This window comes from Zootermopsis nevadensis, unplaced genomic scaffold (genome assembly GCF_977971745.1).
Source record: "Zootermopsis nevadensis isolate Lab colony 2312 unplaced genomic scaffold, Znev_1.0 Znev_ptg000061l, whole genome shotgun sequence".
Taxonomy (NCBI): Eukaryota; Metazoa; Arthropoda; class Insecta; order Blattodea; family Termopsidae; genus Zootermopsis; species Zootermopsis nevadensis.
In genome coordinates, this window is record NW_028259192.1 from 4,744,138 (window position 1) to 4,760,676 (window position 16,539).

General features: G+C 35.4%; 1 protein-coding gene and 1 long non-coding RNA gene across 2 annotated transcripts in view; one reads left to right on the forward strand and one right to left on the reverse strand.

Annotated features, from left to right (window-relative positions):
- LOC147871152 (uncharacterized) overlaps nt 1–16,539 on the reverse strand; it is a 299,440-nt gene that overhangs the window by 90,636 nt on the left and 192,265 nt on the right. The gene's annotated exons all lie outside the window — the stretch shown is intronic.
- On the forward strand, nt 1,197–16,136 carry Nct (Nicastrin). Its single transcript, XM_022073350.2, has 13 exons — nt 1,197–1,311; nt 1,533–1,631; nt 2,414–2,537; nt 3,296–3,551; nt 4,221–4,365; nt 5,173–5,412; nt 5,637–5,908; nt 6,283–6,449; nt 7,381–7,570; nt 8,794–9,015; nt 10,684–10,801; nt 12,322–12,514; nt 12,914–16,136. The coding sequence occupies exons 1-13, from the start codon at nt 1,248–1,250 to the stop codon at nt 12,933–12,935; spliced, it is 2,112 nt and encodes a 703-aa protein (XP_021929042.2). The 5' UTR covers nt 1,197–1,247; the 3' UTR covers nt 12,936–16,136.

Consider the following 16,539-nt stretch of genomic DNA (forward strand, 5'->3'; position numbering starts at 1 on the left):
CTGAATCATGGAACAGCTACAAACTGTGTTACACTTCTGCGATATAATATAATAATATATAATATAATAAGATATGTGTTTGTTCGGATTCTCATAGAATCTGTCGAGGACGTTACAACATATGTGATTTCTGAAAAGTAGTTCGTTTTAAAATCCTACACTCAGTAATGAAAACTTGACGGATGGTCAAGTCGTGACGTGAATGCTGGTGACAGCATAAACCATAGTCTTCTGCGTGTCTCTAAAGTAACTTAACCCACCTCTCACGCAAGTGATGTCCGTCGGATGAAAATTAATTAAATATTGCATGAGTGTTATGACACAGATCGATTCTGCAGACTATTTGTGTATTTCTATGTACCAACCTCACGGCCGCTTAAAGTCATGAGGTGGAATGATGACACTGCGCATGGTCCTCGGAATCTGTAACCTGACCCAGCTTGTCGAAGTATGTTGAAAGTTGTATAGTCCTGCCGGTAGATGCCCTAATCTGTTAAGACGTGCCCAAACTCTGCAAATTTATCAAAACTTATCGAAATAAATCAAAACTTGTCGAAATTATATAATTCTGTCCGTATTGCGCCGTGGTGTGCAATAGTAATCTATGGTAGCCTATTCTAACCTTACTGATCGGATGAGAGCAATTTTCTGAGCTAAGATGATATGGAACTGAAAATATATGTTTCATGCAGTGGCGCAAGCAGGAGAAGTATCATGGGCTAGTATAGGTCTATGTGTGAGAATAAGAAAGTGTGAATCAAGGTATATTGAATTATGGCAGTACAAATCAAATGATTCTTTTAAAAAATGGCAATGGAAACTAAGAGTACAGAAAATGATGGACAAATCACCAATGCTAAAAAAGAGCTATATGGCAAGTTAAAACTAGAGCTGGGAAATCATCTCTTCCTCTCCCACCCCATGAGTTAATAATATAAAATAAATGCGAGAAATAAAAGTAAATGTAACAGATACAGTTGATAATCAATTTGTAGGAATACCCAGAGTGATTTGTACTTTCGAATATTTGTTCGATGTAGACAGTAACAACCGAAATAATCATCCCATAGAGTTCATCGGAACGGCGAGAATCAAATAAAATCACTCAAATGACACCAATCGAATGGAAATAATCGACATCTATATTGTTAGGCATCTGTGGTGCAAGAGGTATTTCTGTTTATTACCTGTGGTGCATGGGAAATTTGGTTCTCATCAGTGATAGGTTGCAATCGTAATTATCAAATATGGCTTCACTGTCAGCGGTATCGGTATTATTTTTTTGTGTTGTGTTTTCTATATCATTTAAAGGTAACTGTATATATTAGAAATTAATTAATACTGACATTATAACCTAACCGTGGACTATTATAAATAGTTTAGCAGTTGTCCCAACTGTTGATGGTTCCATGATACGATTACCATAAAAAGAAAAGAATGTCATTCAGCCCTGAGAGCATGTGACGTTTAACATAGGTGTGTCAACAAATAAATATATCTTATTTAAAAGGTTCTTTTCGTTGTAATTTTAGCATCTGCAGAAAGGATTAAAGACAAAATGTATGAACCCATAAAAGGTGCTGCTGCATGCTTCAGAAGGTTAAATGGAACGCATCAGTTTGGTTGTACATGTGAGTAATGAAAATTAAGGCAGTTCATTAAGTATTAAGTGTTACTTAGAATTAAGGATCGGTGTAGTTTTTTATATTTGTGTGTAATAAGGCATTTAAGAGTGTTTGTCATGGAGTTTGGTGTTGCTATTCAAGCAGTCATTGTTCACATGGTTCCTTTCATGTATAGATAGTTAAACCATGGCCAGATTTCCGGATCGTATTCTGCTGATTATTTGAAGCAAAAATGTTCTGTTAATAATAGTGTGACTCTACCATTATTGAGTTAAGTGGTAGTGTAGCATAGGATGATAGTACCCCTTACCATGTTTATTGTTATGCAAGTGATGTGGTTGTTTCCCTTGTGAGAAAGTGTTAGTCAGATACCTTTAACATTTAAAAGTGATTAATATACCAGTATGCATGTCATATATGTATTTCTAATGGAAATGGTATGGCTGCTGTAGCAGAATAATGGCTGTGCTTTCCATATTATACCATCGACATTATTATGAGGTTGTATGAAGTATAAGGTGTACCATACTTGCAATCCGGATACAAGGCAATAGTTGTATAAACAAAGCTGTTGCTGCTTAGAAGAATGTCATATTGATAAGATTCATATGGTGAGAATTCGGGTTCTCATGGTGATGTATGTGAAGATGGGTATTGTCTGAGATGTACTGTTTAATCTGATAGAAATTGGCTGTCATTTCAGAGGTGCTTACTGTCTCCATCTTAACCCTAATGATCGATGACAATTTGCTTTTGCACATGATTGATTGCTTGTTTTTGTTTTTAAGCACATCGGTCCGGAAATGTTGGAGTCATTCACTTTATTGAAAATCAGACAGATTTGGATTGGTTGCTGCATAGTGCCACAGCTGAGCCATATATGGCTATAATTCAACCAAAGATGTTCACAAGGTATTTGTCATAATCTGATGCAGTGATACCATTTTTTCTTTTTACTTTATTTCATAACAAAATAACTAACATGGATTATCTTCCTCATTTGATTCCTAACCTCTAGCATGTTAAGACACATTAGTGTTTCCAGTACTTAGCAAATCTTACTGCACTAAGGTGAAAACATTGACATAAGCTTAACCGATGGCTCGTTTCACACAGTATGTTTCCCTGATGGACATCAAAATCAACAATTTATTGAAACAAATGCATGAAGCAAAAATACATTAGGTCAAATAACTGTCTTCATGGGCATTCCCTAATTCTGGGAACTCATAAAAATGAAACAAAATTCCTGTACAGCCACATTTTCCATTTGAGTTGTAAGCATATCATAGAGATACTTGCAGAAGTGAAGGTAGGTGAAGGGTGAAGTGAAGTGAAGTCTGTGTTGAACATCTGATAAAAGTGCTGGAGAATATTTTTTCCACTGATGAATTATGTTCAGAATTGTCAAATGCATTGTTTTCATGGCACAGAGAAGCAAACCTAATCTTCATGTACTCAGAACACTTTACTTGTCAAAAACATACAACCCAGTTCCATCAGTGTTAGTGAACTATAAATTTTGACATTAGTCAGAAAAACTTAGAGTGTGAAAACATACCACCATAGTGTGTGAAAGAACACACCCTCATTCTAACAGAACACTAATTTTGACATATATGAGAAAAACACATAATGTGGAATGGGTATGATGAGTGTTGTTGTTGCAGAGAAGTGATGCTAACACTGAAAGCATCAGAGAAGGTGAATGGTATAGTGCTGATTAACAATCATTCAGCAGAACGTCCAGGGAACTTCTCCCATGATGATACATGTCCAAATCGCTACTCAGGTCTTTCACTTGTTGAAGAGACCTGCAATGATACGAAACCCTGGAATCCAGCTGGTACTGGTCTCATGTTGATTGATTGGGGTTTTCCAATATTCCATATTGAAGATGAAGATAATATTTCAAAGTTGTATGAGGTATGCTGAATGTAATTTCGTGTTGATGTCAAATGTACTAGTAAATCAAGGGTTTTTAATATTAAAGAAATTTCTTATAGGTTTATGCAGCCAGAGCTTAGGTATTTTTAATTTGAAGATGGCCGTCTTCTGGATTGTTGCACCATGTAGTCTGGTAGAAGTTTACCGATGTTTCATAGGTCCTTGCTGCCTCCATCATCAGGGCGTCCTGATGATGGAGGCAGCGAGAACCTCTGAAATGTTGGTAAATTTCTACCAGACTACATGGCGCAACAACCGAGAAGACAGCCATCTTCAGACTCGCCACTGTGAAAACTTCAAATCTTACGTATTTTTAATTTATTTATGGAAATATTAGTGGGGAGTAATGTAAATTATTTCCAACATTTGTATTCTTACTATTCATGGAAAATGTTCTCATTGTGTCCGAGGTTCTCATCTTAGGCCATTGCCATGATAAATATTGTCTTCTTACTTCTCAGTAGTGAAGTTTCCTGTGGTTAATACAGTACCTGAGTTCCGTTCCTCTCAAAAATAAAAATGTTCACTCATACCAAGGAATATGGTGTTATTGATAGTTTCATAATAACTTAACATCCACTTATAGTGGAAAAATCTTTCATAGTGTGTCATAACTTTCAGTAATTGTGTTAATCTTTCATGGAACAGTGCTATCAGAAACACAATGCGCACGACAAGGATGAACAAATGAGCCGATCACTTTGTGCTTTAGAGATGAATTCATTCATGATTGCTGCTGTCGATTCAGAAACTTGCATCCGGCGTAGCTCAACGACAACAATACTCAACCACAGTGAGTCAGTATTGTCACTTTGCTACATCACTTGTTTTCATTTTATATTATTTCTGCACTTAACAGGCAAATTATTCATACTTCGGAAATAGAAAAGACTTACAGGGCAGTTTATGGTACAAATAGCATGCTGTAGATGTCATTAATAGCCACGGTGGTCTAGCGGTTAGATCGCTGGCCTTGTAATTCTGGGGTTCTATTCCCAGCGGTGCCCGAATTTGTAACTTGTGTTGGGCAAGGCCGTGGTCCAGGCAACACGGAATTTACCTCCGGGGCTTCCCCGGTTTCTCCGTGGCATCCCAACAATTACTCCATACACACAGAAGAAGGCAATGGCAAACCACTTCTGTATCACCTGCCTAAAAAACATATAAAGGAGACGGCGTAATAAAGAAGAAGATGTCATTACGTTTTGAGAGCTGAAGTAAACTGTCATCCGTTACTTTCCTTCACTAAGAGATGTGAGCGCATACACATGATAGTAATGATACTAATATCTGTGAACACATGAGTTTCCTTATCAAATATTGGTTTTCTGTATGAATATAATTCAGGAATAATAAACAAAAGAAAATAGGAAGAGCCGAGTGGAACTATTTAATGTGTATCAATTAATTCACTGTTCGTCATTGTCTTGAACATATTCTGTTTGACATGCACTGTCATCTGGAATCAGTGCTGGTGAAAATGATAGTAGTAGCAGCAGTGGTTAGTGAAAAGAGTGCAAGTCATTACAACAAAAGACATTGAAACCATTGGTGTGCACTTTGCCTTATGTGATGATTATTTTTTGTGTTCTTTTTCCAGTTCGTTACTGTGATCCACTAGGCGGCAATAATATCTGGTCCACGTTATATCCACGGCTTAAAGCAGAGGAGACAAATAAAACAGTGATAGTGGTTGCAGCACGTTTGGATGGAACATCTATGTTTGATGGCTTGGTTCCTGGAGCCATGAGTCCTGTTTCAGGAATTGTAACTCTTCTTATGACAGCAAAAATCTTGGCTTCTATTGCACAGAATTCATCAGATATACAGAGTCAGCAAGGTGAATAACAAGATTATACAGGTTTTATGGTTATTTATATTATGTTTGTTATGGATGGGATTGTGCCAGTTGAGCAGAATTATTTAATTGTGTTTTTGCTTTTATTTTTTAGAGTCCAGTCTACTGACTTAAGTACACATTTTAGCAACGTAACTTGGACTCACTCACTCTACCTCCCTCCCTCCCTCCCATGCAATGCTACAGTAATGTGTAATGTTTTGCAGACAATAATGTACTCTTCTTGCTGTTAAATGGAGAATCATACGATTACATTGGTTCAAGTCGGGTTGTGTGGGACATGCAAAATAGAATGTTCCCCATGAAGCCAAGCTCTTCAGCAACAGAGCAGCCTCCACCATTGTCTCTTTATAACATTGGCTTATTTATTGAAATTGGACAAATTTCCGCTCTTGGGAGAGTCCCAGGCAATGATACGACCATTTTGAATTTTCACCAACATCAACCCGTGTCAAACAGTGTCCTTAATAGGAATCAGGTGAGTTGACATGTTTACTTGATCTTTTAAGGTCCTTTTTTGTATGCTATCTTTGCATGTAGTGCATATAATATGAATATTATTTGCATGTTTTAAATCTTAGAAAAATGAAATACACAGAATTTTGATTGGAAAATTTTACAGAAAGAAACCACTTGTAAGAGAAGCACATTGCTGGAGCTTACTACTCAAATGCGTTTAGAAGATATGAAGTAGGCCTATATTAAACTTGCCCGGGATAATGTTTGCAGCAGGTTTTTATAATTATGGTGATGAACCTTTGGGTTTCAGGGAATTTCTTGATCAGCTGAATAACTATGAACTGCTGAACAAAGAGCCTGTGACTGGAAATGTATTTGTGTTCTTCATTTCAGATGGACAGTTTTATATTATATATGAACCAATATGGTCCTGAAGTAGGGCTTGGGTTTAAGCTAATGAAGGAGAACCTTCCACCAGCATCGCTGCAGACTTTCTTGGCTGCCAACAGTGATATACCTGGTGTCGTACTGACTGACCATGGATCTCAGTACTTAAACAAGTGAGTTTATCATGGTTAAGACTCTTCTCAATTTGAGGAATGAACAAATTGCTAAGGATGATATTTAGACATAACATAATAAATAATATTAAATTTAAAATTTGTACTTTTCACACAATATTAGATTAGCCTTTATTATACAGTAACATGAGATTTAAATCCCTGAACCATAGGGCTGCAAGCTGAAGTATGTAATTGTTAGTTAACTGATTTTATTGATTAATATTTGTGGAACATTTACTATTAATTTTTAGTCATTCAGTCCAGAATTTTACTTAAGGTATGTATTCCTGACTTTATGCATGTTTATTATTTTAGTTTATTAATATTCTATGTTTACAATCCCAAAACTTGACTATGAATTGGCAACTGTTCATTGGTGTTTGAAGTTCTGAGCTCTCTAAACTAACTTAATTCTAGGTTTTAATTTCAAATGACAGGTTTCTTTTTTATTTAATGATGAATGTATCTGATGTAGTGTCAGTTGAAATGCAAGAATTGTTATATACAGTGAGTGACTTAACCCATTGCTGGACATAGCGCTCTGGAACGCGTAGCCATTTAAATTACCGTGCTGGCCTGAACGCTGTCCATGACAAAATATATTTTAATGCTATTTAGTCACAGAAGATTTGTGTTCACTTTTATGAGACAATAATTATTTAATAATCAATAACACTGACATCATTGTAAACACATGGTGTATTTGTTCTCATCTCAGCTGTTATTTCAGTGTTGAAATCAAAGCCATGACTTCAAGATCTAAATCCCTATATGGCATTTCTCCTATTGTGTCTGATAGTGCAGTTGGGTGTATGTTGGAAGATGGTTTAGAAAGTATTAGTCGTAGCAGTTAAAACTATAGATATTTATGTTTGCTTTATTACTAACTGCACACCAAGATGTGTAAAACAATATAAGTATGTTTCAGGTATTATCACAGCATAATGGATGATGGCCAAGAGCTGAATTACATATACCAGAATGTCACCAGAGATTCTGTTCAAAAACTGGTAGCCAATTTGGCCCACACCTTAGCCCATACACTTTATTGCCTCATCAACAGTACTGGGCCATGTGATGAACCAAAAGTGCCAGAAACAGATACAGATTCACAATTGGTAAGTCTTTGTGGTTCAAAAATTCAGTATTGGATTGGTTTCATTATAGTTTTTCTTGCCTCGTGTTCTCTTGTGGAGGTCAGATGTTTGGTAATAGATTCTTTTCTTGTCTGTTCTCACATGTCTTGGCTCTTCTTTCCTTGTCTATCTGCACTGACGACCAACTTTGCTTTTGTGCTTTTGGCCTTCCCAGAGTTCTCTGTTGTTTAAATTATATTTATATTGTTTCAATGAAACTATCATTTGATGTATCTTCATATGCTTTATATGGCTGAAGCATATAAGTCTATTTCTTTCTAAACATTCTTTGTAATTATCAGTTTTTACTCTTTTTCTATCTTCTTCATGCCTAAGTGTCTCTTCTGGTTTTCCCTTGCTTGGATTATAATTAAATATTTTTGAGAGTCCATATTTGAGTTGCATGTATCAGCATTGGTTTAAATTGGGTGTTGTGTATTACATGCTTACATTTTTTGGTACTTGTTCTAGATGAACGATAAAATGGTATCTTGGTTCAGACTGAAGAAAGGATATGAAGGTGCATATCATGTCACAAATGGATCCTTTTGCAACAACATAACATTCATATTCCTGTTCTAACAACTCTTTTTTTTAAGTACGTTAACTGTGATAAATGTGGGCAGTATATTGTCTTGAAAGAGTCAAAACTGTTGGATCCAGACATTCATTTATCCAGAGTATACATTGGCCTGTTGGCCGCCATCTTGCAAATCATTCAGGAATGATTGAATATGCCTGTTGAATGATCTCAATGTAAAATTTATTCAATTTTTTTTCTTAAGGTTGGCAGAGTTGGATGAATGGTGTCATAGCCAAGTTCCTCCAGGAATGTAAAATCACTGGTTCTTTATATTCTGCTGTAAAACCAGCTGATAATGGAATCCCATGGGGCCTGAATATGTTCTACATTTTAAAAAATTTCTGTTTCATTTCTCAATATATATTTTGTGGACAGAAGACAATATTTTCCATAAAATGTATTTTTTCTGCTCTTTTTTCATATTAAACAGTTTCATTTATTAAAGGGAATTTTTGCATCATTTCCCACTCTCTTCTTAGCGCCAGAAATGTTCAGATAGAGACAGAATTCCATTTAACCCAGGGCTCATTTCAGACAGGTTTTATTGCATGTACTACAGGAAAATAGAACAGTTGACATGGTAATAGTGCCAACTTGCTAATCCATGGTATATTTCCTGAAGGTGGACGAGCTGTTTCATTGCTATCTGGATACCATGGACTGCCCTGTCTTTCGTGCTGCTGCAAACAAAGCAAACCTGAACAGCAAGCCTGCATCTTTCTATGTGGGAGTGAATGGATATAACAGCCCAATTGCCAAACTGACTGGACTGACTCTGGCTCTTCTGGTCAATCAAACTGTTAATCGTACTGAGGAAGAATGCCACAGTGATGACTCACATAGGGTAAAGTTCTAATGGGCACATAAAGAACCATATATATGAAACTCAACATTTAGTTTTCTTCTTCTATGGCTCTCCGGTCCGTATTTGGTCCATGGCCTCCTCAATTCTCCTCTTCCATTTGGTCCTATCCTCTGCTGCCTGGTCCATCTGTCCGAGGCTTTGATTGAGGTTTTGAAACAGCATTTAGTTTTAACCAAAGAAAACATGGAGAGTGATAAGTTAGCAGTTCTTTATATTTAAAATCCCTGACAGATCATATCTAAAGACAAATTTTAATAGTGTTGTTTGTTTCTTTAATGACACTTTGTGAATTTCATAGGTTATATAACATTATATGAAAAAGGACTTGATGATTGTAAATGATAAATAGGGAAATATATTGGATAAAATGGTTGTAACCTTCTTCAAGATAGTTGACCATTTTCTTACAGAGACTGAGGAAAGCCACCGAAATCCTTTAAGTATTTGTGCTCTGTGTTGACATTTGAGCCCAGGACATCCCAGTTATTAAGCAAAAATTCTAATCACAACATCACAATAGGTAATACCATTGGGGGCTGTCTAATTGACATTTTCACATTTTATTTCTTTAAGATGTATTTCAACTGAACATTGTAGTCAAGTGGTTAGCACTCTGCTTCATATTTTGGAGGTCCCTGGACCAAATCTAATCTGACAGGCTGGTTACCCTTATTTAGGTTTCCTGGTTTTCCAAAGTCTGTCCAGGTAAATGCCAGGATAGTACCTTGAAACAGGCCATAACCATTTTGTTTGACATCCTTCCTGATCTATCATTTATTAATCATCCTATAATTTGATGCTACACAATCTGAGATACTGACAGCATCATTAAGTAATAAGCATATAAATAAAAAAGGTATATTCATTACTGTCCTTCCATCTATGTCTAGATTTTCCAAATTGTTTTCTAACTATGCTGATTCTATAAAACTGTAGGAAAATCCTTACTTTCTGAAAGTCCTGGCATGAGCATAATCCATATCTGCAAAGCATTTTCATTTATCAGTCTGTGAGAGGGAAAACCTAACTATTACATTTTACGCCTAGTTCACTGGGAGAAGGATGGTTGTAGTGCAGTGGTCCCCAACCTTTTTGTGCCTACGGGCACATTTGAGAGTTATGAGATCGTGGCGGGAACCAACCAATTAACAAAGCCAAATTTTCTTTTCTCTGGACAAATAAGATATGGACACCAAATAATACACAAAACAACACGACGTTTAATAATAAAAGAAACCATGCAATCAAAAATACGTACTTTTATAAGTACAGTTATTATTTCTCAAGTGGGAAGTTAGTGTGATGTTTGGCACTGCATTTCATCGGCCAGTTTTTCAAATTTGGGAGTGCAGGATGTTGCTGCTCGCAAACTATCGTCAAGATGGGCGTCAGTAAGTCGAGATTTGTGCTTTGATTTTATAATGTTCATGGTTGAACGGCCTTCATTATTCAGTATAACATCTTTCCATAACAACGCAGGCACTCAAAAAAACCTTGGCGGGGACCACTGTTGTAGTGAAATGATGGTTTTATGCAGAGCTTAATTTATATAAAATAGATCCTTGTGTATTGTCATGTTGTGGTTACTGGAATGCACTGACTGACTGTCATGATTTTACTTTGAATACTTTGTGGTTTATGTCATAGGTCTTTAAGTATATTTGGATGAGCAGCAATTTGGATGGTACAAACTCCAGTGGTGTCTGTATAAAAACTACAATGAACTTCTCTACAGCCGTCAGTCCAGCTTTCTATGATATACCAGGTAAATTAGTTTAGCTTGTGCTGAAACACTCCAAAATGCATTTAGATGTCAGTGCATCAAAAAATGAAATTAACTTCTGTATTTTGTGAGATCACTTGGATTTGTGGCAGAAAAACCTGCATATAATGTTATCATTATCTTATTTCTCTGGATTTTGAACACCAATTGACCAATTTTAATGAAATATTGTATGAATGTTATGTCATTGGAGGCCACTGTAATCTTAAGCTTTGTAAGTACTTGCAGTAAATAATAACAGCATATCAAGTGCAGAAACGTTTGAGGTGTAAGCTAAACTAGCGTCAGTTGGTATTTCTACCACTGCCATAGCAGAAGTAGTGGTAGTAAGTCTTAGTTTACAGTTGCAAACTGTAAATAAGTTCTGGACTTTTATAACCATATATGCATGAGTAGGAACTAAATTGTGTGTCATTATTTTATTATAAAGTTTAGTTACCTAAATACAGTATAACATTCACAGTACAAGATTTGTGTGGTTTTAAGTCTGCTCAGAACTCCTTGTTTGTACTTTGATCGATAACTATCATAATTTTATACTAAATCTAAAATGGCTTGTGGTGTTCAAGAAAAGTGGCACGGTGCTGTTGTAAAAATTATAACATGGAATTTTTTGTTGCAAATTCAGCAGTAATTACATTACACCTTTTGCATGTAAGTAGGGTCTTTGGATACTGTTATTAGAATGGTTAATTAAATCTTCTACCATCATCTTTTGATAATTGCACATGAAACTAAATATGGTAACAGTGTACAGGTAGCCCTCAATGTACGCTGGGGATGCGTTCCTGGATGAACTGGCGTAAACGGAATCGGCGTAAATTGAAACTCTTTTGTAATGTAAATAAATGGGTAGTCAATGACATGCGTTCCCAGCACCAAAACATTGACAAGTAATATTACATTTAAAGCTCTGAAATAACGTAAATAAAATAAAGGGTATTTAAAAAATATATTTTATACACTTACAATCAGCAATGCGTTGGTCCCCGCATTTGACTGCGATTCTTTCGTGTGACTGATGTGTACAGTCATCTCTGCTGTTATGCAATAGTTGCATTCATATAAGACACCGACCTATAGAGAATCGCGTAGTCCTTTGAAAGTTTAAAGCACCAGGAATGAAACTGCATAAGAGCAAACTCGCATATGCAAAAGTTTGCATTTCACAAACAGCTTTTACTGATTCATCGATCTCATTGTAGCAAATTCGCGTTAACGAAACATGTAATTGCAGAGGTGACTGTATTTATAATTTTTATTCAAAATCAGCTATGTAAGAATTATGATTTAGTATAAGAATCAGTACGATATACATTGTAAAACGTTATAAGTAATAGTAATTCCCCCCCTCCCCCACTTTTTGACTTGCTTGTTTCAAAATCGGCGCAAATCGAGGCTACCTGTATTAGAATTTTGTATTAAGGGTGCAGGCCTGGTTCAGCCTGAAGTGTTTTATGCCTGTATGTACTGAGATGTTTTCCTGCACATTATTGCACTAGGCTATGATTGGACATCTGGAAAGTATTCGACTTGGACCGAGTCTATATGGCGGGAGTTCACCATCAGGATGTTCCTTAAACCATCAAGGAGTCATGAGAATCTGACTTTCTCATTGGGAGTAGTTGTACTGTCATTGTCATTCTTGATTGTTTACTTCGCAAATTCACGGTCACACATCCTGTTTGGAAACACGTAAGTTATGTAATGGTGAATTAAAAGTATATATATGTATTGTCAAAAGAATTTTACAGTCAGGTCAGAAGAATCCACAGCTGGAATATAGCCTGTGACCTCACCGGAGGCTTTGAAATGTGTTGCAGGATTGAAATATATTTTATTTGAAAATGTAATTCTATATTACAAAATATTCTGAAAAGACTAAAGCAGTGTAGTTACACAAATATCCTTTCTTTTCATATGTTGGTGATTTAGAATCGTCAGGTAATCATTCAATACCCCTTTTTCCATTCTTTGTGCTTATGCTTTATTAATATTTGAAACCTGACATTTGTTTACAGTATCTATGAGTAATCTGCTACAATTTCAATGCATGTCACACATTTACAGTATACTTTATTGGGTTTTTTTCAGGTTGGTGACAAGTAGTTGCTAGGGACGCGACGCAAATCAAATATCCTTAACCACATTCCACAGTGGAGATGAGTCCTGTGCCACTCAACTGTGAGCCCTGCTCCACCAATCATGTAATAGTGGCAAAAATGGAAAAAGAAGAGGATACTTGATTTGCGACCTCGGAAGCAAGCGACAACGATGATAAGCCTGATTGAACGGTGTTCACTTGATCTTAAGCCATCCACTGTAATGAATAGTGAAGTCAAAAATGGTTCATTTTGCAAGGTTAATTTTTCCCACATATTTTCACTCTAGAATTTTAAGAACAGCAACATAAAATCAGTGCATCCTAAGTACAGACTTTGATAATGTGTTACAGCATAGAACGAAACAATAAAAAATCATGCCAGAAGCATACATATAAGAGGTCAGTACAAGAATACAGTAAACCAAGCTTTCAAATTTGATTGCTTTGCAGGTGATACTAGGAGTTGGTGTATCATATGGATGTTAATTCCAGGTTTGATGGTGACAGCTAACTTGAGGATCTACTCTTTATCTTGCCCAACCTCAGTATTATATTGTGTCATTTGATCCTTCACAGGACAGTATTTTTTTTTAATTTTTTCTTCTTCTTACTGTGAAATTTTTAATTTTTGCATCATATTGCCTTACAAATTTTGATTGCAAACATACGTTAATATTTATAAAGTGTTTGCAGTCATGTCTTTTTCTTAAGGAATGAGCATATTTTTTCAAATTTATATGCCTCCTTATTAGATACATATTTTATGTGCCTGCTAACCACCAATATTCACTGCACTCACTGGCACAAGGAATTTTGTTTGTTCAGTAGATTTTAGCTTCTTATATCAAAGGTCTTGTGGTTCAAGACCACTTGCAGATGACATTTCTTCCTCATCCTGAGAAAACATAATGGGCCATACCTGGTCTCATTGTGATTTTAAATAAACTTGAAACTGTGTGTTCCTACTTCTGGCTGTTTTAATTCTAGTCATATCATCAGGAGCGCACAGTTCCATCCTAGAAGTGCTGCCAGACTGATATGGCCAGTAAAGTAAAAACAACCATGGCTTCAACTAAAGATATTAGAGGTAGGAGAAGGAACATCACTAATACTTAAATTCATTTGTCACAGTTTTGTTTTTGTGTGACTCATTTATGTTTGTGGCAGCTACAAATTACATATACATTAAAAACATTCTAGTGTCTTGTTCAAAAAGATGCCAAGATAATTTTTTTGGAAATATAGAACGCTTCTTGACACATTTAAAAATGAGCCAGCAACATGCGTGTTTGTATTCATATGGGTATGGAGTGTTAAGATAGAAATTAATTGATTTGACAAAACAGACTCATTTTACCCTTCTTGCAAAACTGGGAAACTTGACACACTGAGTTGTTTACTAGAAGAATTTTGGTGAATATTGTATGTTCATTTATTCGTTTGTTTATTTATGTGTCAGAATCTTATTCTACAGAAATTAACATTGTTTAATCTGTGAAACAAAAGGTAATAGCTGTGAGGCAGTAAATGTATGTTCAGTTTCATAATCACAGAAACAAAGTTTGTTCAAATTTTAATAAGTCATGTTTCCTGAAAAACAAAAATAATTTTGTACAACCAAAATGGAAATCATTGTTGCATAAGACATGATTTTCATGTTGTAGAAAGTAGGGTAAGCATTTAATTAATGAATAATCTACCTTAAAATAAGTATGGATAGTTTTGAAAGCATATTACTGTGGTCCTATATTCAGTTTTTCAAACTATTTTATATTATCAGGCAGGCACTACTTAAACTTCACATGTTGAAGGAAGTTATATTGTTTAATTGTTCCTTTACAGTTGTAGTATTTTATGGTAAGTGTAATTAAAGTATTTGAATAATCTAGCTGACCATTTGAACATGTCTGTTAAGGTCTAAGCTCATAGTCATGATTTAGATGGCATACAGCATCAGTGTGTGTGCATATTTTCATTTGGGACATCAGCGGTCATCATCCTAACTCCTACAAATTGAGGATACTAACAGTCTCTCCCCCTCCTAATAATGAAACATTTTCAGCCAGTGAATTCTGTGTCGCATATTTCCAAAGTAACCTCTGGAAAAGTGCTGTACATTTTTTATGTTCACTTTAGGCTTGTCTAATACCTGCAATAATTTTGTCTGAAAGAAATCTGTGATTTACAGATCAAGAGAATTTGTTTTTTGCTTTGAACACAAACTTGTTAGAATTAAAAGGCAGGGATCAGATTGATAGCAGATAAGGAAGCATATATACTGTCCATGCTGTAAGCATTATTTCCCAGTGGCAGTACTTTACAGTTTGCTGTCTCATTTCCTGTGTTAATAATGTATTTCGTTTACACAGTGTCTACATTTTCTACCTGCAAGCTAGTGACATAGGCAAAATGCACTGATTTTTACCAACTTCAGTAGAATATAATATCACATTATTTAAGAAAAATGTTTAAATATATTTAGACAATTGCTGTCTACATCATCAGTGGAAAAATTAAAACCAAAGTGGCTATGAACCTAGAACTTGGACACAGATGGATCTGGTTGAGTTCCAAGAACATGGCAGAACTATCCTAAACATATGTTGTTTAAGTCCCATAGTAGACTACTGTAAGGAGAAAGGCCAGACATATTTAAATAACAAAATTGGGCCCCCCACTTCCCTTTCATTCTGTCAGAACTGTGTATAATTAAAGAAATTTGAGATTCTCACAGCAGTGAGCATGTTGGTTTTCTGGGTAGTGATGAAGGCAGCATATTCTTCCAAAATGTTGGTCTCTACCTGTAAAGTCTGTGTGGAATTACTACCCAGAAGACTAACTTTGACAATAATTAAATTTGTGTTTATTCAGTACATGACTTGATATTGTGAGGTAATTTCAAATATAATTAATAATAATATTTTATGTTGAGCAGTTGGTGACATTCATGCTTAGGAAATGTTATTCTGGACAAAAACATTTTACTAATTCAGATTTGAATAATTTACTTGAATGAAGTCCAGAATATTTTTAATTACACATGCCTAATAAATAAGGAGATTGCTTACTATATGGTTAATTGTTATAAGTTATTTGAATCGAGCTTCTACATATTGTGATGATTTTTATAGTGTACACATGTGATGAATACAGAATTCTTGTTGCACATAGTTGTAAATTTTGAGCAGTGAATGAATCAAGTATGATAGTGAAGTAGTATTAATATTAACTCTGAAAGATAACAATATATGGCTTAATGGTATTCCCTCTCCAGGCGTTACCTGTCCATATTGGTTCTAGACTGGGGAATCAGCTGCCCTGAGCATTTCAAGATATTCCTCATTCCAGAATTCTATGTACAGAAAAATCCCTTTCTCTAATTTTTATGATTTCTGAAACGTCACTATATAACCTCATTTGCATTCATTGATTTTCATGCCATCTCCCTGAAAATATTGTGCCTAATTTTAATAGCCGTGAGTTTTCGCTTCTTTCCTGTCTGTACTGCAAGGAATTATGTTAAATTATGCAAAAGACAAACATTTCATATATCTTAATGTCATTTGTAGACATTATATTCAATAAACATTAAAACCCTTTTCACATTTACTGGAGG

Coding starts and splice junctions, on each gene's coding strand:
- Nct (XM_022073350.2), top strand. CDS start 1,248: ATGGCTTCACTGTCAGCGGTATCGGTATTATTTTTTTGTGTTGTGTTT. Junction 1,632..2,413: donor GCATCAGTTTGGTTGTACAT/GTGAGTAATGAA, acceptor TTTGTTTTTAAG/CACATCGGTCCGGAAATGTT. Junction 12,515..12,913: donor CACATCCTGTTTGGAAACAC/GTAAGTTATGTA, acceptor GGTTTTTTTCAG/GTTGGTGACAAGTAGTTGCT.